The following is a 25,690-nucleotide window of genomic DNA, read 5'->3' on the forward strand; positions in this document are numbered from 1 at the left end:
TTTTTGTTACTTTGGTAATGAATGCTTTTAGCACAAATCTAAAACCATTCTGTGCTACCCATGCCATCTCCCCAGTCCTGCTCTTTCTAATTCATTTATTAGCACACATCACTGCACCCGTCAGAGCACCACTGGATCAGACTCCAGTGACCAAGAAAACTATAAGGAATCCCCATAAACGTGCATAATCCTTGCTTAAAGAAGAGTCAGTGACTCTGGGAGTGAGAGCGGCCTCCTGGGCAAAGACTAACAGAAACCTGAAAGGATTTACCTGGTGAGAAGCTATGACCAATTCTTCAGGAACACTCCCAAAATTCAAAACAGGATGTCTTTCAACTTTTCCATATGTTTGAAATATTTCATGATAAAATGTTGAACAACAACATCCAAAAGGACAAGCAGAGAAGATGACACTATTATAATATGATGCCCTTGAAAATTGTAATGATAAAATTAACTCACCAATAATAGATTTTTATCAGCGCTGAAGGCCACAGGAGAAACGAGGCTACAAAGGCCAGGATTGGGATGGCCAGCGTCCCGCCTGCGATCACAAACATGTTAATCACGTCAAGATCCATTCCGCTCTTTAAGGCTGGCTGGCACCTGCAGGGGCTGAAGAGAGTGACAGTATTGCAACCCGGTCTCAGGAGAAAAGGTGAAGAAGCAAAAGGGAAAAGTGCAGGACCCAGAATGAGGATAAAGATAAGGAGGAAACAAAAGCAGGCAATTGCTCAAAAAATTAGATAGGCTTGACAACTACATGTAACGAAGAATCATTGAGAGAACCCCGGATTCTATTTTAAGCTATAAAGGAAATTGTTAAAACAATTGGGGAAATCTGAGTATGGACTGGATATTAGATAATATGATTGTATCAGTGATAAAGATACTCAATTCTTGAGTGTGATGGTGAAGTCGTAGTTACCTTTGCATGTAGGAGAATGTACTTGCTCTTAGGAGATGTCTGTTGAAGTATTAAGAGGTAAAGTATAGAGATATCTGCTACTCACTTTTAAAAGTTGAGGAGAGAAAAAAACAACGTGTGTGTGTGTGTGTGTGTGTGTGTGTGTTGGTTGCTTGGCAGAGAGGAGAGAGAAATAAAGCGATATGGTGAAACATTAACCATTGGTGAACACAGGTGAAGGTTACATGGTAATCTTCAACTTTTCTATAGGTTCTTCAGGTTTAAAACTATCTATAGCAATTTTAAAAAATTAAAAGTTAGGGAGGACAGAGGACCTTAAAGAAAGAAAAGGAAAAACTATACATTACGCGTGAATGCTTACATGCACACAGAATATCACTGTATGCTCTACCAGTAACTCTGGTTACATCTAAGTTGGGGAACTAGATAGCTGGGTGTTAGGGCTAGAAGGGAGACTTGTTTTTCATGGTCTACCTTTTAAAATATTTTGGTTATTTATCATGTATATGTATAGCCTATTCAAAAAATAAATAATAAGCATTAAAAAGAAGAGAACAAATCAAAACAGCAGAGTTTTCAGTGTACTTTCTGATGTCTTCCTGAAGACTTGACGGACACATCTGAAGAAGAGACTGTGCATTCCAAGAGGGCAGGGACTGTGTCCCCAGCACCCTGACTAGGGCCTGACCCATTTCTAGGTATCCTAGAAATCAGGGTTCAACCAGAAGCCCCACCCACTCCTGTCTCATGAGCTCACAACGTGGTTCATTTTTGTCATGGAAGAAAAAACATTTCAAGTCCCACCATCTTCCCCAATAGAGAAAACAACACCTGCAAGAACCTGTAGGCCATCTGTGGCCCTTTGCCACTTGAGGATTCCCAGCCACGTGTGTTAAGTATGCATTTCACCAAATATAAAAAAGAGAGACTTCTTCAAGAAAGAGTATCAGTATCTAGTAAATCATGGTCTTCCCTATATTTCCTATGAAATGCAGGGATCTCTGCCATATACCTCCATCAACCTCCATCAATCTCCATATACCTCCATCTGTCAATTTTCTAATGAATTCATAATGGCACAGCATTTTTTCACAACCACTGAGAGCAGGGGTCGGTAAAGGGCCAGATGATAAATATTTTGGCATTGTGGGCCACAGGGTTTCCGTCGCAATGACTCGATCTGCCTTTGTAGTGAGAAAGCAACCATACACACAACATGCAATGAATGGGCATGACTGCATGCCAATAAAACTTTATCTTAAAAAATAGGCTGCAGGATGAATTTGGTCTGTGGGCTATAATTTGCCAAGCCTTGATAACAGCACACCAACCCTGTCAAACAGGCAAGGGGTGTTTTATCCTCTGTTTTATAGGCTGAGGAAATCAGAGAGGTTAAGTAACTTGCTCAGTCACTCAGCTGATAGAGTCATGATTATAAAACAGGTTTCTGACTTCTACCTCCTCCCTCTGCACTAAACTCCACTTTGTCTAATTTTTTTCAAATGTCCTTTTCTCAATCTTTGTAATCTTTGCTGTTAAATACCCACACTTGTCATCCCTAATTTCTCCATGAAGATGTGACAGCTGTATTTAGATGTCTCGTCTCTTTGAAGAGGTTTGGCATAACAGGTCCCTCACTGTCTAGGAGAGACAGATGCAATGGACAGGAGGGTTAAATGCTTCTTTTCAGTTATTCACACACATTTTATCTGGGTACAGTCCCGAGTCTATGGGAATGAAAGCTGCCACCTTCTCAGAGGCAGAAGCACTGTCTATGTTTCAGATTCAACTGTCCTCTCAGTTTTTCAGTCACGGTAAACACTTTTTCCAGCACACTTAAGCCATGGGCTTGTTTCTCCTTCCAGAACCAGAGCTCCTGGAAGGAAGGAATAATCATATCTGTACTTCCTCAGTGCCTAGAATAGCATAGGACACAAATAAAATGCAAATGAATGAATAAAAAATAAAGTTACACAATGGGCTCAATCCTGTTTGTTTTAGGGACAACCATTCCCAAATGATTCTGTAAGAGACTTTTTTCCTCTATCAGTAATTATAAAACTCCCCAGAGGAGTCACCTATAGATACAATTTACAACGCTAAAAGGCCTCACCATCAAGGGGTAAGCAAATTATCAGCAGAGTGAAGGGCATTTTACAAATCTGTTAGAACGTTGTGGGCCACAAAAGAGTTGAACAAGATGGGAACTGTCAGCTTCAAGAGGACTTTTCCACGTCACACAAAGTCCTTAAAAACTGACAAGGGTCACAAGGGATTCCGATTCTTGAGCTGCAGGAAGTTAATTTCACAATGTTCCTTTGGAGTAGGAATTACAATGCTTTATGCCCAAAGCCGTGTATGTCACAGACTCTGACACTGGCAACAGCCGCCACACCGTGAGGTAATGGTCACCACAAAGAAACCTCATGGTTTTGTTGGTACCTGCTGCGACGTTACAGTCAGTTTTGGGGAAAGTTTTATCTGGCTCCATCTTCTTTTAATGGCAGACTAAAGTCTTCAATAAGGAGCTTTTGTAGAGCATGATCAATTTAGCAAGGTTAGGACTCGTTACAGGGAATCCTGCACACTTTTCCTGACGAGGTCAAACATAGATAGGCCCTGGGTGAAGAAACGAGTGCTTTCTGAGTATTCCGTACAGATAAAAAAAAAAAAAAAGTAGGTGATTCTTCCTACCTCTGCAATATCCTTCATGTTACAAAGGACTTAGCCTAGCTTTCCATAAGGCAGCTCTCCTAGCCTGCTGGGGTTTGGCAGGGATGTCAAAACTGCGGCCCGCGGGCCAACTGCAGTCCCCAATCCATTGTTAATTGGCCCGCAGCAAATTCCAAAAATATATTTAGTTTACTTAAATAAACTAGGTGAGGCAATACGTACTTCACCTCGAGTGAGTGGCCCGGCTGTTTTTATGTATTTTACCGCATATGGCCCTTGGTAAAAAACGTTGAAAAAAGTTTGGACACCTCTGGTTTATAGGATACTCTGCTGGAAACAGAAAAACTGAAGCCTTGTGAACCCAGAACCCAGTGATCAAAAGTCCACTAAGCGGTGGAATGTGTTGTTTCCCAAAGCATGGAGCCGGAACAACTGATGTTTGCAAGGTGACCTTCAGGAACAGGAGACTACTAAATAATGTTTCAGGGCTACATAGCACTAGATAACACTGCCACACAAAAGATAACAAAAGATATACAAAAGTTATCTTTTCAGTTCTTTTTTAGTCCTGCGTAGGTCAGAGAAACTTGTAGTATGTAAACCGCTCTCTAACTAGATACTGCAGGCAACAGTATCTAGTTATTTAATAATATTGCTTCCTTGTGTTGATTTTTATGAATACTTTCAATTTATGGTAGGAATGGAAATTAATTTTTAACATGAAGTTAAAAAACGTTTCAATTTAAAGAAAAATGCTAACTAGGTAATACTTGGATCTGGTGAAAATCATGATGATACACAAATGTCTGCCACTGGGGCACATTCGTGTGACGGATGGGCACCAGGTTGGGGAAGGCATTCCAGCTGGCTCTCTCCTATCAGGCTCTTCCACACGCCAGCTGCAGGACAGTGGTTTCCTCATCTATTAAATGAGAACGTTCATCCAAATCATCTCTTCGGTCTTTTCCTACTCTGGTGACTTTTTTTTAAATTATGCAATTAAAGAGTAGAATCTGGCTTGCCGCCACAAGACTCTTGTTCCCTTTTCTATTTTTCCAGAATACGAGGTCTGACAATTAAGTTTGCAAACTTGCCACGGTGCGCTTACATTGGCAGCACTGTACAAACAGCTCAGTAAGGTTTCATAACCTTGGTATATCAGTGTCTCACCGATGTGCTCGTGTCAACGTGGGGCAGTATCTTGCTGAGTGGCGTTCATTATTCTTGTTGCGTGTTTTTGTGTGCTGATATGAGAATGTCTGAGCTTGAATTAGAGCAACGAACAAACATTAAATTTCTTGTTAAACCTGGCAAGACTGGAAGTGAAATCAGGGTCACGTTAGTCCAAGTTTATGGGGATAATGCCATGAAGAAAATGGCAGTGTACAAATGGATTAAACGTTTTTCTGAGGGAAGAGAATGTGCCACTGATGAAGAGAGGTCAGGGTAGCCAGTAATAAAGAACTGACGAAAACAATGCAAAAATTCATCGAATTGTGCGTCAAAATCGTCGGCTAACTGTGAGAAGCATAGCAGACCAAGTAAACATTGATGGATTAATAGTTAGGAAAATCTTCACAGAAAATCTTGGCATGAGAAAGGTGTGTGCAAAAATGGTTCCGAAGGAGCTCACCGATGAACAAAAGCAAAGGAGAGTTGAAGTTTGCCAAGACCTTTTGGAGAGGCAAGATAATGTCTGGGGCTGTGTTATCACTGGTGAGGATAAATGGGTGTACTAATACGATCCTGAAACAAAGTGTCAAAGTGCACAATGGAAGTCAGTCCTTTCTCCACGACCAAAAATGTTCCATCAGTCCAAATCAAGAGTCAAAATGATGTTGCTAGCTTTTTTTGATATCAGAAGGATTAATCATTATGAATTTGTACCAACTGGATGAACAGTTAAGTTTACTATTTGGAAGTGCTGAAAAGGCTGTGTGAAAAAGTTAGACGAAAACGACCTGAACTTTTCGCCAACAATTCATCGGCTCTTGCATCACGACAATGCACCAGCTCACACGGCACTGTCTGTGAGGGAGTTTTTAGCCAGTAAACAAATCACTGTATTGGAACACCCTCCCTCCTCACCTGATCTGGCCCCCAATGACTTCTTTCTTTTCTCAAAGGTAAAAGAAATATAGAAAGGAAGACATTTTGATGACACTCAGGACATCAAGTAATATGATGACAGCTCTGATGGCCATTTCAGAAAAACAGTCCCAAAATTGCTTTGAAAGGGGGACTAGACGCTGGCATCGGTGCATAGCTTCCCAAGGGGAGGACTTTGAAGGTGACCAAGATGATATTCAGCAATAAGGTATGTAGCACTTTTTCTAGGATAAGTTCGCGAACTTAATTGTCACACATTGTATAAAACAGTACCTGATAAACATTTGTTGCTTGATAAGGCTTATTCCTGAATGGATTTAAAAAGAAGAAGGCACCTGTTTTGTATATCTGTTGTGTAAAGGGAGGCACCCTAGTGTTAAAGTCAGTGATGTGGGTGGCCTTGCAGCACAGTGCGCAGAAAGGCGATGTCAGTAAGGACAGCTGTTGGTTAGGGCACCAGGGAGGGACACACACTCTCACATCCCGGGCCAGCACCTGCTCCTGCCTCCTCCTGTTAACATTCAAGCTGTGCATTTGGAGCCTTTATCTCTGAACACAGGGACAAAGATTAGTTGGATAGAGGATACTTTGCATCTTATGTTCCCAAGTTTACTTTGGGGCTAGGGGTCGGGCATAACGGGTCACAGTTGTCTTTTAATGTTCTCAGATTTTGAAAACTGGGAATCCTGAGTTTTAATACCTTCATCATGGGTACAAAGCAAAATTCCAAGAATAAATACAATGTAAACACTTTCATAGACTCTTGCCTTTCCTTAGATATCTATCCCTATTTCATCAAATTTGATAAAGTTCTTTTCACAATAATGATTATTATTATAACAAGAGCAACGATAACAACCATGACCACTACCACCATAGCTAAATAGAAGAGCAATGGCCTTTATTTATTAACTACTATATGCCAGGCCCTGCACGGGCAGTTCATTTACATCCTCTCATTTTATCCCTCACGGCATTGTAAGGTAGGAAGCATTTCCCCCATTTTAAAGATGGAGACACTGAGGCTTAATGTGAACGCTGACCACTCCATATTAATAAATGCCCCCAATGTCACCTGGCTAGTCAATGGCATGACCTGCATTTCATTCCAATCCTGTAGGTGTCCCTGGTTTGAGTTACATTTTGCCTTCCCTCAGTGCCTGCTGCAAGCAGATACTCATTTTGCATCAGTTATGAACAAGGCACAGAGTTCGGTATCACCACTGACATTCTTTGCACTTCTCTAGAACTGGTTTAAGAGCAAGTAACATGCTAACGTTATAGTGAACTCATTACCTTATTCCTGCCGGTGTCTTTTTAAAACTGTCCAGTGCTGCTTATAATTTTTCCTCTAGTTCTGCAGTATGAAAATTCTTTCCACGCTATTTTCCACCAGGAAAACACTACATTCTTGAAATCTGAGTATAATATCCCAGCTGTTAAATATTGTTGCACCTACCTAACACTAATTTCTGAAACTAGGGTCTTAACAAAGATAAACCAATTCTTCAATACTATCATTAATGATCAACAGCTGAAAAAGATACAAACACGGTAAGATTCTCCTCTGTGGAAGCCCCAGGATTGAGGAGACAGAATAATTCAAGAAATGGGCAATTCTACCTCCTTGTCATGTATAGCTTCTCTATCATGGAAGAAAATCACACTGAAATGTCCAGGCAGGAAGTTCAGCTTGGCCAGTTATCACGGAGAGGTGACATGCCCCCCGGGATTACTGCCATAAAGGGGGCACCTCTGTCCTCCTGGCCTTCTTGTCTCCCCCTCACTCTGGCCAAGCACATTCGTCCTCTATACTTTGCAGCTTTGACAGCCCTGCTGTTGAAATAAACCATGGCTATGAGCACTCTTGGCCTGGGTCCTGAGGTGCTCTCCTCTCTCTCCCCCGGATATTCCCATAATACTCTCCTCTGTCTTCCTTAGAGCGCTCTCCATTCCTATATCCTCCACCATTGCCTCCTGCAGATAATTTAAAAAATCAACATACCTAGATAGGACGTCCTTCCAGACTTCTCCAAAAACCTGCTTGACCACCCCTACAGTCCAACAATCCCATAACATAGCAGACATCTCTCTCTCCCTCCTCCTGACTCACTGATTTCTGCTGACAGTATCTCCATCAGTCTAGCCTCCCAGACTCCAATGCATCTTCCACTCTTCCCACTTGCTCCCCACTCCTGTTATGTAATAATGGTGGTGATGTGCCAGCCCTGGAGCCAACTTGTCCAAGTCCAAATAGTCACGCACTGTTAAATGATGAGTGACTATTCCATTTAAGTCAATTAAATAAAGTTAAAAGTTCAGTTCTTCAGTGACACCTATCCCATTTTAACTGCTTCACAGCCACATATGAATAGAAGCTACCCTACTGCAGAGCTCAGCTTTAGGGGCCTTACACCCCTGAAAGCCTTTCACAACCAATTCCTTATGCCACTTTGGTTCAACATGTATTAGGAATGTTGGGTGGCAAGAAAAATCCCACCAGGTGTGAGACTGTATGAGTCAGACCACACACAGCTCCCTCAGCCACCACATCGGGTCCAGGTCTTCACTTCTTGCTCCCATTTCTGTAAAGGTTGTTCTTTCACAGCCCAGTTCTCCCACCACCAGCTGCCAGAGGAATCTTCACAGTTCCCACCAGGGATTATGCCACTTGGGTCTAATGTGAACGCTGACCACTCCATATGATCCCCACGCAACTTCCTGGCTTGGACTCCCACATCTCCGCCTGCACCCCAGATAACCAACTCCTACCCCCATGGAAAGCCCCACACAGCCTCATGTTTTGTCTTTCCTCATGCCGTCCCCTTCGTGGGGAGTATACTCATATACTGGCTGCCTGATGAACTCCTCTCGATTCGAGAGTCACACCTGGTCCTCACACTCCCAGGTCTTCCAGACTCCCTTCAAAGTCAGAGCCCGGCTCCAAAGTCTTTTCAAACTGTTTTGGGGGGGCTTTGGGGTGCATAGCTGAGCTTGAAAACCTTCGGGTGCCCAAAGCCCTCCCACTGGACCTACTGACCCAGAGAAATCACCCAGCACAGGTTGGCCTGCAGAGAGGTTTTGAGGGAGCTTACAGAGGAGCCCCTGGTTCATTAAGGACTGCTTTTCTTTTTTTCTTCTTCTATTTTTTTTTTTTTTTTTTGTAATCTATGGTGTTAAAAATCCATACTTACTCTTCAAAGAGCAGAGCCTTCTTTCCCAACTGCTACTGGCTCTGGCAGAAGATGAAAATGAGGTTCTGAAATCACAAGAAAGAAAATGACAACACATTAAATCATACTAGGGAATACGAATGACGTGCTAGCAAATCACTGGCTTTGCTAAAGGCTGAACATTCTCCAAGCCACAGGCAAAGTACAACTATCCTGTGACTTTATAGGTGCCTCTTGTTCTAGTCCCCTCCCCCAATTAAACAACCTGCACAAAGGGCAGGACATGTTAGGTAACAGGAGGGTGTAAAGGAGGTCACAGAAGACATGTGTGGTTGAGAGGACAAAGCATGGGGGTGAGACAGTGATCCCCAGGCTGCAGGGCTGAGAAAGGCTACAAAGTTGAACCGGGATGTTCAGGTGAAGGGACTCCAAACCTAACTGAAACTCTCAAATACAGACGAAAAGTCTCCTTCTCCAGCTGAGTTACATTTACCTCAAAGTTGTACTCAGAAAGAAATGATAGGAAGATGGTAGAAAGGTGGCAACCAACAGGCAAATGAGAGTATTTCTACTAGAGTGGCTAGCAAGCAGGGACCTCACAGCTCAAACACGGGGCTGGACAGTGCAGAGGATGAGGAGATGGGCAAGGGCAGGTCAACCCACAAAGCCCTGAATTATTTCCGAAGGTCAAAGAGTTAAACATAAAAAAATAAAACTATGAAAGTGCTAGAAGAAAGCATGAGAACTCTGTTTTAAAACATCTTCCTGGGCAAAGTCTTTCTAAGTAAGATATAAAAACCAGAAGCGATAACAATAAGATTAATAAGCTGACTGTATAAAAATGTTTTTAAATGTTCACATGGAAAGAGATACCATGAGCAAGAATAAAATTTGTCAATACATATCAGAGGGAACAGACTAATTTCCTTAATGTACAAGGGATTCCTACAAATCAATTCAAACAACATCAACAAAACCTAATAGAAAAAATGGGCAAATGATCTGAATAATTTACCAGAAAGGAAACATAAGTGACTCTTAAACATAAAAAGATGCTCAATCTCATTTATAATAAGAGACATGCAAATTAAATCTACAAGATAATGCGATCTTTATTTATCAAACTGTCAAAGAATAAAAAGTTTAACAACAGACTGTTGCTGAGGCTGTGGAGAAATAGATGTTCTCATACAATGTACCAGTTTACATTCCCATTAACAAACTCTATAGATGGCAATTTGGCAGCAATTAAAATGCCCATACCCTTGACCTAATAGTCACTTCTAGGAATTTATGTTTATATCTGACCATGTGTGAAAATATGTTTTGGCAAGGTTATTTGTTATAATATCATTTATTATGACAAAAGATTGGAAATAACTCATATGCTGACTTATAGGGAACCTGTTAAGTAAATGATAGTAGTACTGTGTTTCCCCGAAAATAAGACCTAACCGGACCATCAGCTCTAATGTGTCTTTTGGAGCAAAAATTAATAGAAGACCAGGTATTATATTATATTATATTATATTATATTATATTATATTATATTATATTATACTATACTATACTATACTATACTATACCATACTATATTATATTATACCTGGTCTTATAATAAAATAAGACAGGGTCTTATATTAATTTTTGCTCCAAAAGACACATTAGAGTTGATGGTCTGGCTAAGTCTTATTTTCAGGGAAACACGGCATAACTTTATAAAGAAGTATAATGTATAGCCATTAAACACAAATAAAATTAAATGTAAGCCATTAAAATAATGATGCAGTTCTATTTGTTTCTATGGGTAATAAACTCCAAGGTACATTATGAACTCAAAAAAGCAAGGAACAGAAGAAAGTGGATAGAATAACACCTCCTGCACTGAGCAAGACGGAGAGAGAAATATATACATTATGCTTATATATGTGTGAAATGTTTCTGAATAGATATACAAGAAACGGGTAATTATGGCTGATACTGGGAAGGGAAACTTAGGGGCTAAGGGCAGAAATGAAAGAGACTTTTCACTGATACCCTTTTGTACCTTTTGAATTGCTACCATGTGCATGCATAAATTTTTCCCTATTTAATTAAGAAATAAATATGTAAATGCCTCAAATTAAATGGTCTATCCTGCATTGTCCAATACGGTCACCACTAAGCCACATGTGGCTGCTTAAATTTAAATTGATCAAAATTCAATAAAATTTAAAATTCAGAAAGCAATTCTGCTGCACTAGACACATTTCACATGCCCAGTAGTCACATGTCCACATACTGGACAGTAAAACCTTTTCATTGTCATAAAAAGTTCTACTGGCCAGTCCTGGACCCTATGCTAGCTAAAAAGGCCCATTAGAGACAGCCACCATGCCTTAATTGTTTCTCATTATAAGAGAAGAAATACAAATGTGAATGCTGTTAGGCTGAGAAGCCCTCCCTCTCTACACAAGATAGTGGCCTGGCTGCCTACTAAGATGACCGCTGCGGGGCTCAACGCCCGGTGTGACTGTCCAAAGGTTGAGTCCGCCTGGCAGGAACTATAGTCAAAGTCTGTAAAGAACTGTAAAGGTCAAAGTCCAGCACTCAAAGGTAGAACGTAAAAATGTCCATCCTGGAACCATACAAGGTCCATAAACCAGAAATTCATATCTCCTTTTTGGTCCTGGGAAAGGTACTGATAAGAGGATTCACTCTGGCCTGCTTTGTAGCAAAGTGCTAGCAACTGGTTCCCCAAGGGGGTTCTTGCTTGAGAACCAGACAAGCCCGTAGCCCCCTCCCTCTGCTTCTGCCACCTGAGGCAGCTCTGTGGGCAAGGAAACAGCCTATATAGGCAGGTCCTGTGGACAAAGAATCAGAGAGCCAGAAAACCTTTCCACTCAGTCTTCTGGAGAAGGGACACAGCCAGAAGCGGGAAAGGCAGGCAGATCAGTCAGGGGCTCAGCTGGAAGGCAGCTGGCTAGTGTATCCCGCAGCGTATCTTCTAAAAAAAATCATATCAGCCAGAAGGAAGGCAATGAAACAAGCAATACCTGCTCTGGCCTAGCCCAACAAATCTTAGAACTTTAACCTCTGGGTTCAAGATGTGGTATGTGGTGATAGTCTGAAATAACCAGCTACTTGAAATCATATTTAAAACAAGCAATCCCTACAGAAATACAAACCAGTCTCCTGCTGGAGAAAGAAAAGAGGATCCAAAATCCACTTGACCTTTTACCTCCAAGAACCCCAAAGTCTTCAGGCTTGGGGGGAGCCCAGAACAAGCTTTTAGTCTATGAATAACGGTGAATGCATGCGCTTCATCAGCCGAGGTCACCTCTCAAAGGTAAAGTGCTAGAAAGAGCGTCACATAAGTGACAATTTTCCACATGACTGAAAGGAATTAAAATAGCCTCTATATGGGTGTGCATTAGCAGAGGGACTAAAATAGAACTTCAGCACCCAAAAACATTCTCCCAATGCCAGGATCTGTGTTCCTAAGTCAAAGGAAAAGCAAGGCGATTAAAGAGGGTTTTGCCATTTCTAAAAGAGGTAAAATTGACCTACGGTATTTTCTAATTGCAGGAACAACGTTGGTATTAAACAAAAAGGAGCCCTATTAAAAACAGGCAGCAGGTTTCTATTAGGACAAGATTTCTGGTTCCCAGCACAAAGGTCCAGCATTCAGGGTCCTTTGTGAGCTTGTAGCCACCTTCTTTTTGGGAAGAATCTCCTCCCCAGAGCTCTGTATAACCCAGGAAAATTAGCATCATAACAAGCCACATGCAAAATTTCATGGTTAAAACAGTTTTGTTAGAACTTTATCCAAATAAACAAAAATCAAAACCTGTCTATTTAAAAAGCAATAGGAAATACTGAACCTAAACAAAATGTAAGTTATAGCTGCAGTCCTGTGCTAATTTTGAGAACAAAGAATAAATTTCAGATAGATTGTCTTACAGTATGGTAAATCTTTCCTGTTAATATTTGGTTATCACAGTGCTATCAAAAAGAGGACATTTTTGCAAAAAATGCATTATTGATTTTTCAAGGGCATTTTAATTCTTGGTGTTCAAGTCTCCTTCCTCTTTTCTTCATCAATTAACAGGTCTCACACTGCCAGATCCTCATCTATTATTGCCTGGACATGTTATTTAAGAGTTCTCCAACATCCTTGCTTTGATTTAATGAAATTCCGCTTTGCTTACATAAGTTACAGTTTCACTTTCCACTGTTTGTTGAACATTTGCAAAATGTCCTATGACTTGGGAGAGACAGATGACCAAGAGGTAGACGCTTCTGGAGCCAGGCTGGCCATGAGGGTTAAAAACAGAGGGAGAGATGATGGAATGGGTCCTAAGTTTGTAAGAGGCAAGTCCATTAATGAATATTTTCCTGTTATGATGACTCCTCTTTCTCCTCTTCAACCACGTACTGTGGGGAATCAGATACGAGATACACTAATAATCTTAATACAGGGAAGAGGCACGAGGACTATTTTTACAAAAGAAGGAACGAGGAGGTTGGATTCCAAGCCTGCTGCCTACATGCTCCAAGACACAGAACCCAGGCAGACATTAATGAATTACACAGAACAAACCATCCAAAGGCTATTAAGCAAAGAGATTACATTATGGCCATCCCTGTAGTTAAACCTACTACCAACAAGCCACAGGTTGTACCTTACAAAAGTTAAAGATAAGGATTGTCTGAAGTCCAGCTGGACCGAAGACCTACAACTAAGGACATACAGAAAAAACCCCCTCAAGACTGGTAGGAAAGGAAAAGACTCAGAATGGGCTGGTCCCATGCCTACGTGTAATCGATAAAAATTGGGAGGGATATCTTGGTTGCAGAGGTTTTCCCTAAAGGAGCAAGGTGTTGCAGCCCCATACCAGGCTCCCTAGCCCAGGGTTCCAGTGCTGGGGAGAGAGGTTCCCATAACTTCTGGCTGTGAAAACCAGTGGAGATTGTGGCTAAGAGAGAGGAGGATGGCTGCAGTCCCAGTTGCTCCTCTTAAAGGGTCTGTGCACAGATTTACTGACAGACTGACTCGATCTGAGCTCCAGTGCTGAGGAAGAGGCTTGAAAAGCACCAGGGACACACGGGGAGGAACTGAATTGTCTGGCCTCAAGGTGAGGGCTGAAGGGGCAGCTTTCTCCCAGAGGGAGGAGCTGGCAGAAGCCATTGTTTCTTTGTTGAGACCCCCCCCCCCTGCAGAATGCAGATGCAGGCAGCTGCCATATCTGAGTCTCCATCAACCTGGCTAACATCATTTATTCATTCAGCCCTGGTGATTCCCTAAGAGCCTGCACCCCCAACTTTTGGACCCAAACAAGTGCTTCTAGTGGCTTTCCCATAAAAACAAGCCTGTCTTGATACATGTTATGAACATTCCTAAAATCTCTCAAAGGTTCACAGAACACAAACAAGCAGCATCTGGCTTCGGCATGTCCCATACCTCTGGATGAGCAACCACAAGGCCCACAGTACTGACAGCTGGTCTCGGGACATGGCTGGGCTTCTCAAGGCACCTCAAAGTCCAGTGCGGGAAATGGCCACCTTCAGATAGCTATGTGGTTCATGCCAGGTGGCCCTGGGCAGGACATAGGCAGCCAGGATGAACTTGGCCTGCAGTGGGGCCCCTCCTAGGAGGCCCCAGGGCTGGCAGACCCAGTGCCCAGCTTTAGACTGAGCCAGCTTTACTCCTGGCCACCTCCAAGGACAACATACCCAAAGAGTAGACTGGGCAGGCACCACAGCCCCACTAAAGCAAATCCTGCTCTGTAGAGTCAGTCCCTGCACAGCAGCTCCTCCACTGTAGTCACAGTCAGTTCTCACAACCAATCAGTCTGAGGGTCAATCCCTCCCATTAATGTGCAAATAGCAACCAAAGCTCAACTACAACAAGAGGGCACACACAACCCACACAAGGGACACACCTGCGGCACCCAGTTCTGGTGACCAGGGAGACTGTGCCACTAGGCATCACAGTGCTAGAAAGAGCTAGAAAGATACCTACTACATAAGACTACTCTACTAAGTCTGGGAGACACAACAGACCTACCTGATACATAGCAACAAAAACAGGGAGGAAGCCAAAATAGGGAAATAAAGGAACATGTCCCAAATCAAAGAACAGAACAAAGCTCCAGAAAAAGAACAAAATGGAGACCAGACACAGAATTCAAAACTGTGGTTATAAGGATGCTCAATGAATTTAGGGGAAGAGTAGATGAACTTAGTGAGAACTTTAACATAAAAATAGGAAAAATAAAAATGGGGATAGAAAACATAAAAAAGAACCAGTCAGAAATGAAGAATACAATAATTGAAATAAAGACTACATTATAGGGAATCAATATTAGATTAGATGTAGCAGATGACCAAATCAGCAATTTGGAAGATAAGTAGTAGAAAACACCCAATCAGAACAGCAAAAAGAAAAAAGGAAGAGAAAAAAAAAAATGAGGACCGTGTAAGGGGCCTCTGGGACAACATCAAGTGTACCAACATTCGCATCATAGGGGTACCAGAAAGAGAAGAGAGAGCAAGGAATTGAAAATCTGTTTGAAGAAATAATGACAGAAAACTTCCTTAACCTGGTGAAGGAAACAGACATAAAAGCCCAGAAAGTGCAGAGTCCCAAACAAGATGAACCCAAAGAGACCCATACCATGACACATCATGATTAGAATGCCAAAGGTTAAAGACAAAGAAAGAATCTCAAAAGCAGCAAGAGAAAAGCAGTTAGTAACCTACAAGGGAGCTCCCATAAGACTGTCAGCTGATTTCTCAACAGAAACTTTGCAGGCCAGAAGGGATTGGCAGGAAACATGCAAAGTGATGAAAAGCAAGGACCTAGAATCCAGATTACTCTACCCAGAAAAGCTATCACTTAGAATTGAAGGACAGATCAAGAGCTTCCCAGAGAAGAAAAAGCTAAAGGAGTTTATCACCACCAAACCAGTATTACAAGAAATGTTAGAGGGATGTCTTTAACAAGAAGAAAATAAAAAATATGAATAATAAAATGCAATAACTACATATCTATCAACAATTACTTTAAATGTAAATGGATTAAATGCTCCAATCAAAAGATAGGGTGGCTGAATGAATAAGAAAACAAGACCCTTACATATGCTGCTTACCAGAGACTCACCTCAGTTCGAAAGACACACACAAACTGAAAGCAAAGGGATGGGAAAAAGATATTTCATGAAAATGGAAACAAAACAAACAAACAAAAGCAATGGTAGCTATACTTATACCAGACAAAATAGACTTTGAAACGAAAGATACACCAAGAGACAAAGAAGGACCCAGTAACCCCACTTCAGGGTATCTATCTGAAGAAACCCAAAATGCTACTTTAAAGGTGACATGTACATCCATATGTTCATTGCAGCATTGTTTACAATGGCCAAGATGTGGAGGCAGCCTGGATGTCTGTCTATAGATAAATGGATAAAGAATAGTTGATATATATATATATACACAATGGAATATTTCCCAGCAGTAAAAAGAATGAAATCTTGCCATCTGTGACAACATGGATGGACCTAGAGATTATTATGCTGAGTTGAGTAAGTCAGACAGAAAAAGACAAATGCCATATGATTTTACTTATATGTGGAATCTAAAGAACAAAACAAACAAAACAGAAATAAACTCATAGATACAGAGAACATTTTGATGTTTGCCAGCTGGGAGGGGGGTAGGGGTGGGTGAAAAAGGGGAAGGGATTAAAAAGTACAAACTGGTAGTTACAAAATAGTCATAGTGATATACAGTATAGCATAAGGAATATAGTCAATAATATTACAATAACTATATATGGTATCAGTGGGTACTAGATGTATCTGGGTGGTCACTTTGTAGCTTATATAAATGTTTAATCACTATGTTGTACACCTGAAACTAATATAATAGTGTATGTCAGCTAGAATTGAAAAATAAAACAATTATTAAAAATAAGTAAATAAATAAATAAAATAGGATTCCTGGGCCCCACCCCTAGAAATGCAGATTCAGTTGGCCTGGGGCAAAGGCCAGTCAGGAGTCATTTTTCATACTTCCCTAGGCAGTTCTAACATGCAGCCAGGGTGGAGAATTACTGCCCCAAAACATTTCCTTATATTTCCCCCTCTCCCCCATCCTTTGAATCTGGCAGTGTGAAAAGTTGCTGAGCCAGACAGCCAAAATGAGGCTACAGGGATTTATTAACATCTTCATTCTTGACAATGAAACATCCTCTGCACACTCCATTTCTTGGCCTGTAGATGACTTCCCAGAAAGAATGAAACTTAAGCTCATAATCAGGCGGCTTTCCCATGGCCTTATTGATCTCAACAGTCCTGTCCCATGGAACTTCATGTGAAAATGGAAATGTTCTTTCTCCCCTCTGCCTAATGTAGTAGCCACTGGCCATGTGTGGCTATCAGACCCCCTGAAATGTGGCTCGTGTGACTGAAGAAGAGAATTTTGAATTTTATTTCATTTTAATTAATTTAAATTTAAATAGCCACATGGTAGCCAATGGTCACCATATTGGATAATACAAAAGGTGTTTATGTCCCTTCGATAAAGGAGAGTTAGCATGTCCCTAGGTAGACAGGGAGGTCCCTGGTGGAATCAACAAAGACAGCCATATCCTAAAACTCCAGGTTTTGAAATCACTCCTTCGCTCCAGGACAAAATGTAACTAGGCCTTGAGGTTAATCATAAAATTCCTTTTGGTCTCATAAATGGAGCAGATCTGATAGATAAGAGTGGGTTACTTTGCTTATTCCTTTAGGATGGGTAAGCAGAACAAACCTGGTAGACGAATTTCATTAGAAGGCACCAGTTCCCTTCTTCAAACAGCTCTCCTTCCCCAAGCAGGCAAGGGAAGGCATAAAAGTAACAGCTTTTGCCTCAGTCACGGGGATACCCCCATTCGTCCCTCCCACTCGGAAGCTCTGACTCTTTGCTTTCAATAAACTATCTCATTTTAAAACTCTTTGCCTCTCCTGGGTCCGTGTTTCCATTCTTCGGTCTCAAGAGACACAATCCCGGCCCACACCCAGAAACTGCCGGCAGATCCAACATCATCTACATCATTTGGGGACTCACAGGAAGAATATTCCTCCATCACGTTCAGGGTCACAGAAATAAAGAAAAATTCCCGAGCCTGCTAAATTCCACACAACTGTGAAATTTACAACATTTATGTTTTAAAATATCTAAGCTCAACAGTCTTTAAATTAGCAAATGGGATTTGAACTTATCAATTTAGGAGAAATTTTAAAATAAAATTTTTATCAACCTGCAGAACGAGTTTCCCAGCATATTCCAAATACTTTGACAGGGACGCTAATTTCTACTTTCTACTTACTAGCCTACTAGGAGAAACACTAGCCCTTGCTTTCCTTCCCTCCAAATCCACAGAAAAGCCTGTACCAAACACACTGCAAAACAAGGTCACCTCTAAGAACAAGTTGTTTTTTTCCCCTTATGTCATTAAGTTTCATAATTACTTACAATTGAACAAACTGTATTCACGCAGTCACTCTAGGTGTGCAGATCCTCACAGAACTCAAATCTCATCAACTTATTTTAAAGCTGAAAAATAGAAATGCAATTCTAGCTCTTATTGCAAAGGCAATAGATGTTTTAGAATTGAGGTTGAGGAAAGCCTCATAGGCCTATTGGGCACAAAAAATGCTCACCTCTTTTTGATCCAAACTGCCTTAGCCCATCTCTAAGTAGAGTGAGTGTGAGTGTTTTATTAAATCATTTCTCCAGTAATTGGAAGTGGTGGTCAACTATCACTCACTCTTCATAACTATCACTTCACTCTTCTGGTGTTTATTGAGTGCTTACCACACATGGGGCTCTGTGCTTTATTTTATTTGAATCTCACCATTGTCTTCGGAAGCAGATACTATTACCAGAAACTGAGGTTAGGTAACTGGTCCATGACTACACAGCTAGCGAGTGGGAAAATGTGGGATTTGGACTCAAGTCTCTCTGATTTTCTAGTGGGAATCCTTTGAATTATGAACAAAAACAAACATGTAATTATAATGTTAGGTACCACGCTGAGCCATTCTCCCTGTGATCAAGCTGCAGCTCAATAAAGGGAGTTTGGTGTTGTAGGATTCAGAAATCCTGAGCCTACCCTTACTTCAAACCCACACCATCTCCCCCATGGACCACTCTCTCTGTCCTGAGGCTTCACCAGGCAGGTGAAAAGAGGGGTCGTGGGGAGCACTTCTGATCCTGCCAGCACAAGTGCACCTAAGAGGACAAGTCAAACACAAGGCAGAACTTTCCAAACGCCGTCATAGGGGTGGAAGGTAGTGGGATGCCAGCTATGGGACCCCAAGGGAGAAAGGAACAGATTTCAGTTGGGGACAGGGAAGAAATCAGGGGAGTGTTCCTGGAGAGGACACATGAGCTAAACCCTAAGGAGTAAGTAAGATTTAGACAGAGATTCCAGGGAGGGCATTCCCAGAGGAGGGAACAGACTAAGGAAAGGCAGTAGGGGGAAGGATGTGTGTTCACTTGCCTGGGTTATAGCAAAGGAAGTAGGGAGGGAAGGCAGAGGTCAGGGTGCAGAGGGGGAAGGGGCTGGGTGGGAAGGGGGATCAGCTGGGACAGCACAGGGAACCCATTAACCATCCCAGGATCTGCTTCGCATTCCACCCCTGGTACTTTCTAGCTGTGTGGCCTCAAGCGAGTCCTTTGTCCTCTCTGGGCGTCAGTCTCCTTGAGTAGGGCACTAAGGACCCCTTGCTGGTCTGACAACCTAATTTTAGAAAAATACACTGGTGCTAGGAACACAGGTTACTCGTTTCTCTTATTTCTAACTTCCCATGTTAGAAAAATACGTGCATAAGAATTTATTAGTTATAATTGGGTAAAAATAAGTCCAGTGGTTCAGAATGGGGGTTTGCGGTCAGACTCACTGGGTGTCCTGGGAAGGGACTATCTCTGGAGTCTCACATTTCCCCTGGGAGAAATGGGCATAGCATTGGTACCTACATCCTGGGATGCTGGGAGGGGTAAGGCAGATTATCATGTAAGGCTGTTTAGAACAGGGCCTGGCACCCAGTACTTGCTTATTCTGTCAGCTATTATTAATAATAAATTATTTTTAAACTCCTAACCAGGTGGAGTCAGCCATGAAGGATTTCTGAGCAGATGAGAGGTGAGGCAAACGCTGGCGTCAGGTCCCAGTTAGGACCTCTTAACCACCCAGCCCCTGGGGCGTAAAAAGAGCTCAACTCACATCCCCCTGGGTGCACAACCTCTAGACCCCCTGCACCCTCCTCCTCCCTTTCGACCTCACTCCGTCAAGCAGGTTCAGGGGTGCAAATCTTGCACGTGCTCGGCTATGCAGCCAGTGTTACACAATCTGCATTTCCAAGACTGGCAGGAAGCCCGCGTAGGCGGGGGATGCCCGGGATAGCAGGGAGGGCACCCCCGGCTGTCAGCGTGGTTGGACCAGCCTCCCGACTCGCGAGTTGCGGGGAGGAGGAGGCACCACGGGCGAGGGCACAGGGGCAGGTTGGGGAAAGAGGAGCTGAAAGACTGCTGGGGTTAGGTGTTGTCTGGGAGAGGTCTTTAGGGGTGCCGAGGTCCGGGCCGGGAGGAGGTGACATCGCAGGAAAGGGCGAGCAGAAGCCCTTCACCAGGAAGTGGGAGGAACCCGGCTGCCCGAGCATCCAAACAGCCAGGCACTGGGAGCGGCGCCCAGGGCCGGGGCCGGCGCGACGGGTGGGCAGGTGCAGTAGGAAGAGGGTGCAGGTCCCCGAGCCGTCCTCACCTTGTCCTGGGCTTGGGGAGCAAGCAGCCTGGACCCGGGAAGTCTGGGGACCGGGATTCGGGAATGTCAAACCTATCCCGGCTCCGGAAGGGAGCGCGCACGGGCTGCTGCCAGAGCGGAGGAACAGAGTAAAGGGAGGTGCACGTCCCCGACCTGTCTGCACCCCGGGCGCCGCTGGGGGGAGGCCTGGCAGTGCCGACGCGGAAAGTGCGGGTAAGTCACCGGATCATTGGACGAGCTCCCCGACACCCCCGTCCCGGCGCGCACCCCTCGCCCCGCCCGCGCTCACCTGCCCCGACTTCAGCCGCCTGGGTCCCGCCGCACGATTCTGACGCCGGTCCTCCGCCCCAGCCCGCGGCTCTGATGCGGCCGCCGCGCCGGAGCCAGCGCCGCTCTCAGTTGCTGGCGCCGGGCTCGGCTGGATGCCTTAAAGGCGCCGCGCGCCGGCCGGCGTCCTCCGACAGAAACGCCGGCTCCGCCCTCTCCCGCCCCTCCGCGCCGCGGCCCCGCTGCGGTGTTTGGTCCTGGGGATTCAGGCGCGAGAACCACCAACTGCTCCGCGCCCCTCGTTCGTAGCGTCAAACCCGAAGGGTAAAGTTAGTGTCCGGCACAACCCGACCCCCACAACCTGTCACTGACACCGAAGGCCCGAACGCGAGCGCCCACTGTGTTCCCAGCGCAGCTCCAGTTGCAGAGGGCAGAACCCACTCATCCGCCCCGGCTCCTAAAGAGCTCATTTGGGGCGTGCGAGAGGGACGGGAACCCAAGGCGCCACCGTTCCACGATGCGACGCCAGAATTCGTGGGAGCAGTTTGATTTACTGAGCAACTATTGTGTGTCTGGGCAAGGCGCCCGCCAGAGTGACTGCCCCCAAAGGGCTCAGAGAGGAAGAGCGAGGGAGAGACACCTGCCTTACATGGGTTGTCTCCTTTGAGCCAAGAGGTGGGCACTGTGATTGACATTTCTCAGAAGAAAGGTGAGGGGTTTGCCCGTGTTCAGCCTGTAAAGGACAGAACTGGGAATTCCAACCCAGGATCGTCTGGCTCCAAAGCTCTGGGGGCAAAATGGCCGTCCTGAAAGGCCTCAGCCACCACTGGTTAAATCCCTGCTACGGTCATTTCTTCCTTGTAAGGATAATTAAACCTCACTAGGCAAAAAAATAGGGAGGGGACCATAAAAGTTATCACCCATTAAATTTAGTGGTGTTTTCGCACTAGCTCAGCCTCAAAGCCTGGGTTTCTGAGCACCTGGCCTCAGTTTACCACTTCAGCCTCATCTAGTGTTCCAAGGGTGCCCAGGCTGAATCACCGCCTAGCCTTTTGCCTGAGTTGTTCCTTCCGCCAAAAACTCTCTTCCTTTTCTGCTTGGCCTGGCTACTCCTTCCTCTTTTCCATGCCTCCATTTAAATGTCACTTCCTCCAAAAAGCCTTACTTAAATCCCGTGTGGGCCCACACTGCACTGGGGCTTCTTCCATCAAAGTATTTATGCATTCATTTAACAGATATTTACTGAGCACTTACTATGTGCTGAGCATAGGGGGGCAGTCTTCTTGCTGTGCTGAGAGCTGAGTCTGTGGCTTGTTGTCTGCCTCTCACTCCATCCCTAGGTGGGATCAGTGCCCAGCAAGACTCTCTTGGCCGTTTAAATCCGCCACAAAGGCAGTTTTGGGGCCTATGCCACCAAGCCCTCCAAGCTGGCAGACAGAACCTGGCTGAGTTGGGCAGGTCCTAAGTTTTAAGAATTGAACACAAGCCCCAGTGATGTGGCAAAGGGACATCTCTGAGGCTGGGGGACATCACTGGTGACTGACCACCCTATAAAATCTTTCTCTGTCAGCGCTGCTGAAATCCAGCCAGAGTTGGGGATCATCTCCCTGACTTGGGCTGGAGCTCTTCCTGTAAGACGTTGGCTGCCTCATCACTGAGACTTCAAGAGTTGTATCTGATTCACTTCATGAAACTGTTCTCAGAGCTTCAGTGAATTTAAATTTACTCATCAAAGGGCATGTTACTCAGTTCTACCTCTCAGGCGTTATCTCTCCTCACTGCCAAACTTGAACCTTTCCAAGCCAGCTGTCTTCCAACACCCCAGAGCAGGCCAGAGAGGCAACAAAGACTGACATACCTTTTAATCCCCACTTGCCACTTATTAACAATCTTAGGCTCAGGGAGTATTCACCAAACAGGTGTGTGTGTGTAATAAATAAATAAATAGATAGATAGATAAATACATGAATGTTTTCCTGGAAGGCCCTCAGGAAGCCACCAATAAACTTTACCTGGTGTATTTGAAAACAATTGTCTTTTAAATTAAAAAATGTTCCCTCTTCAAGCCTTAAAAATGTGTAATTCTTTTTTTTTTTTTTTTTTTTAACTAATAGCCTATGGCCCCACGGGTTTCTAAATCCAGAGAGATTTCCCCCTAGTTTTGTATTTAGATACACTGAGTTGGACCCCAGGTGGGAGTCACATTCTTTGTGACTCTTAACCTGGTGACTGACAGGAGAGAGGCCTTAATTAGTCCCTGTTTCACAGTGAATCTTAGGAGGCTGGAAGAGGTGAGGGGACTCACTGCAGTCCCTCCCTGAACCAGTGATGCCCCTGAGCGTTGTCACTAAAGAATCAGGGATGGATGGGAGGCCTGGGAGCAGTCCCAGGGGCCACCCACATTCCCAATGGCACCTTCAGTCATTCCAAATAGAGACTCCTCATTACCTGACAGGTCTCACCCCAGTATTTGGAAAGAGTTTTGAAACCTCTGCTGGCAGTGCAGCAGTGTGCCTCATGCTTTAACCCTGCCACACAGTCTGTGAACTTCTCCTGGACCCAGCAGCATGCCAGTCAGAGCAAAGTGGTATCAATGGTCACCACTGTAGAAGGCACACCTATTACCTGATGGGCACTGTGCATCACCTCACTTAGTGCTCACAACCACCCTGTGAAGTGTGCTCACCCACTCTCCAGGTGGGAGCACTGAGGCAGAAGGGTTAATTGACTCATTCAAGATCCTATAGCTAGTACATGACGAGGCCAGCAGTCAAAAGAGTCCGTTCATTCATTCTTTCATGAAACATTTTTGAGAACCCACTACGTGCCAGGTACTCTGGGTGAACAAAGACATACTCCTTGCTCTCAAAAACTTAGTCTATTATTAATAAGAAATGATTAGAAACAATTCCATCAGGGATTACATACAAATGATGATGGAATCATGAGTATCAAGTACAAAGGCCATGTCAGCACATGAAAATGTATGTAGGAGAAAAAAGAAAAACATATGATACTATGTGTGCAGAGATGCCAGATGGCAACATCCCTGGGCCTCTGAGCCATTGCATGAATCATTTTCCAAGCGTTTACTGCATTAACTGTGAGCCAACCACTGAGATCCCTGCCCAATGTGCAATTCAGATGTCACCATCTCATAGCAGCCTTCCCTGATTACCTTATGTAAAATTAATTGCTCCATCATCCATACTTCTGTAGCACATTGTACATGGTGATTATTCATGCTGGTGACTCTTGACCCCACTTAATTGTAAACACCTTTTTCACCTCCTTATCCCCAGGGACCAGCATGATGAGTGGTATAGAGCATGTAAATAATAATTAGTTATCACATGTTGAGATTTTCCTGTGTGCCTCATCTTGTGTTCAGTGCTTTACATGTATTATCTCATTGAATCCTCCCAACAGCTCTATGAGATGGGTATTATTATTATTATTGAGGCTCAGAGAGGTTAAATAAGCTACCCAAGGTCACACGACTAATAACTGATAATGTCAGAATCCAAACCTCGTTGTGCACGTCTTGACACAAAATCTATATTCTAACCACTACATTACCATAACCAGTAGGGGAATTAATACTAAAGATATGGCAGTCTCATCTTAAAAGAGCTTGTATCTGGAAATCTATGAAATTTTAACATTTTTAGGCAAAAGAGCCTAAACACTCAAAATATTGCTTATTCATTTATTTGTGAATTAAACGTTTATTGAACATCTGCTTATGCATAGGACTCAAGCTGTGGAAGATACGTAAGATACATTTGCCTCCTTCCTTCAAGGGGTACAAGCTAAATAACAGAATGAGTTATGTACACCTGAATAAGAAAGAACATCAATGCAAGAGTTAAGTAATAAACCTATATCATGAAATAACAAGTCAATAAAGGTCAAAATGTAGTATATGATTGTGGAAAAAAGGATTCAATAACTAGGAGGTTCTAAAACTACAGTTCTCACTGTATTGATTCATTTATTGAAAACGCCCATTGAGCACAGCATTAGGCCAAGGAGAATCTTAGATTGGATGGAAAGGGACAACTTTGAGAGAGCAGTGTGACTCTGCATGTAGCAGTCTGGTCCAGGTTTTTCCAGCACCTGTATGTTGGGAAGGTGATGGAAAATTTCCACAAGATTAACCTGGACCTTTAACAAGGGACAAGGGAGATGAATACTCAGAATGGTTGAGATTGACATGCTAAACACAGGAAAAGTTTAATTTAAATTCAGATTTTGATCAAGAAGATGAGTAAAAAAGGAACTGAGCATATGTAATGGTGACAGATGGCAGAGGGAAAGCAAAACTACCAGTTTCCTATTTTACTTCATCTTCGTTATGGAGAAATAGCTTCCATTTGGTCAGGTTAGAACATCACAAAGAGAGAAAACAAGCCAAGGGCAGAAAGAAAAGATAGGGAAAGCACATCCAATAATTCAAACTGTTCAGTTTATCAAATCAACAGAAATTACGGTCCAGGGTACCAAAAGGATATTTAAATATGATCTTAGAAACATATTCAATGATCTTAAAGAAGTCATGCCAGAAGACTTTAATTAGAGTAAAGTTCCCATTTCAAATAGAAAGAAAGATTGATACACACATTTAGAGACCAAGGGGTGTGGTGTTGATTTCTGGGAAAGTTCTGTACACAATTATTAAAATAGAACAAAAGAGGTGAGTACCAATAGCTTACATGGGTTCACGGTGCATAATCACACCAAAGA

At 43.3% G+C, this 25,690-nt stretch overlaps 2 protein-coding genes across 6 annotated transcripts in view; one reads left to right on the forward strand and one right to left on the reverse strand.

Moving 5' to 3' along the window:
- Positions 1–21,126, reverse strand: part of ABHD6 (abhydrolase domain containing 6, acylglycerol lipase) — a 47,971-nt gene extending 26,845 nt beyond the window's left edge. Inside the window, exons 1-4 of one of the 4 annotated variants that reach the window (XM_081071508.1) lie at positions 20,967–21,126; positions 18,388–18,468; positions 8,905–8,969; positions 463–615 (exon numbers count right to left, since the gene is read on the reverse strand). In XM_081071508.1, coding sequence (XP_080927634.1) covers positions 463–581 — 119 coding nt within the window. In that variant the 5' untranslated portion in view covers positions 582–615; positions 8,905–8,969; positions 18,388–18,468; positions 20,967–21,126. Of the gene's footprint in view, positions 1–462; positions 616–8,904; positions 8,970–18,387; positions 18,469–20,677 lie in introns of all 4 variants that reach the window. The other 3 variants (XM_081071509.1, XM_081071507.1, XM_081071510.1) reach the window with 3 other exon arrangements.
- DNASE1L3 (deoxyribonuclease 1L3) overlaps positions 20,389–25,690 on the forward strand; it is a 42,641-nt gene continuing 37,339 nt past the window's right edge. Inside the window, exon 1 of one of the 2 annotated variants that reach the window (XM_081071511.1) lies at positions 20,389–20,890. The gene's annotated coding sequence lies outside the window, so the exon portion shown is untranslated. The remainder of the gene's footprint in view (positions 20,891–25,690) is intronic. The other variant, XM_081071512.1, reaches the window with a different exon arrangement.

Source organism: Rhinolophus hipposideros (genome assembly GCF_964194185.1).
Source record: "Rhinolophus hipposideros genome assembly, chromosome: 14".
Taxonomy (NCBI): Eukaryota; Metazoa; Chordata; class Mammalia; order Chiroptera; family Rhinolophidae; genus Rhinolophus; species Rhinolophus hipposideros.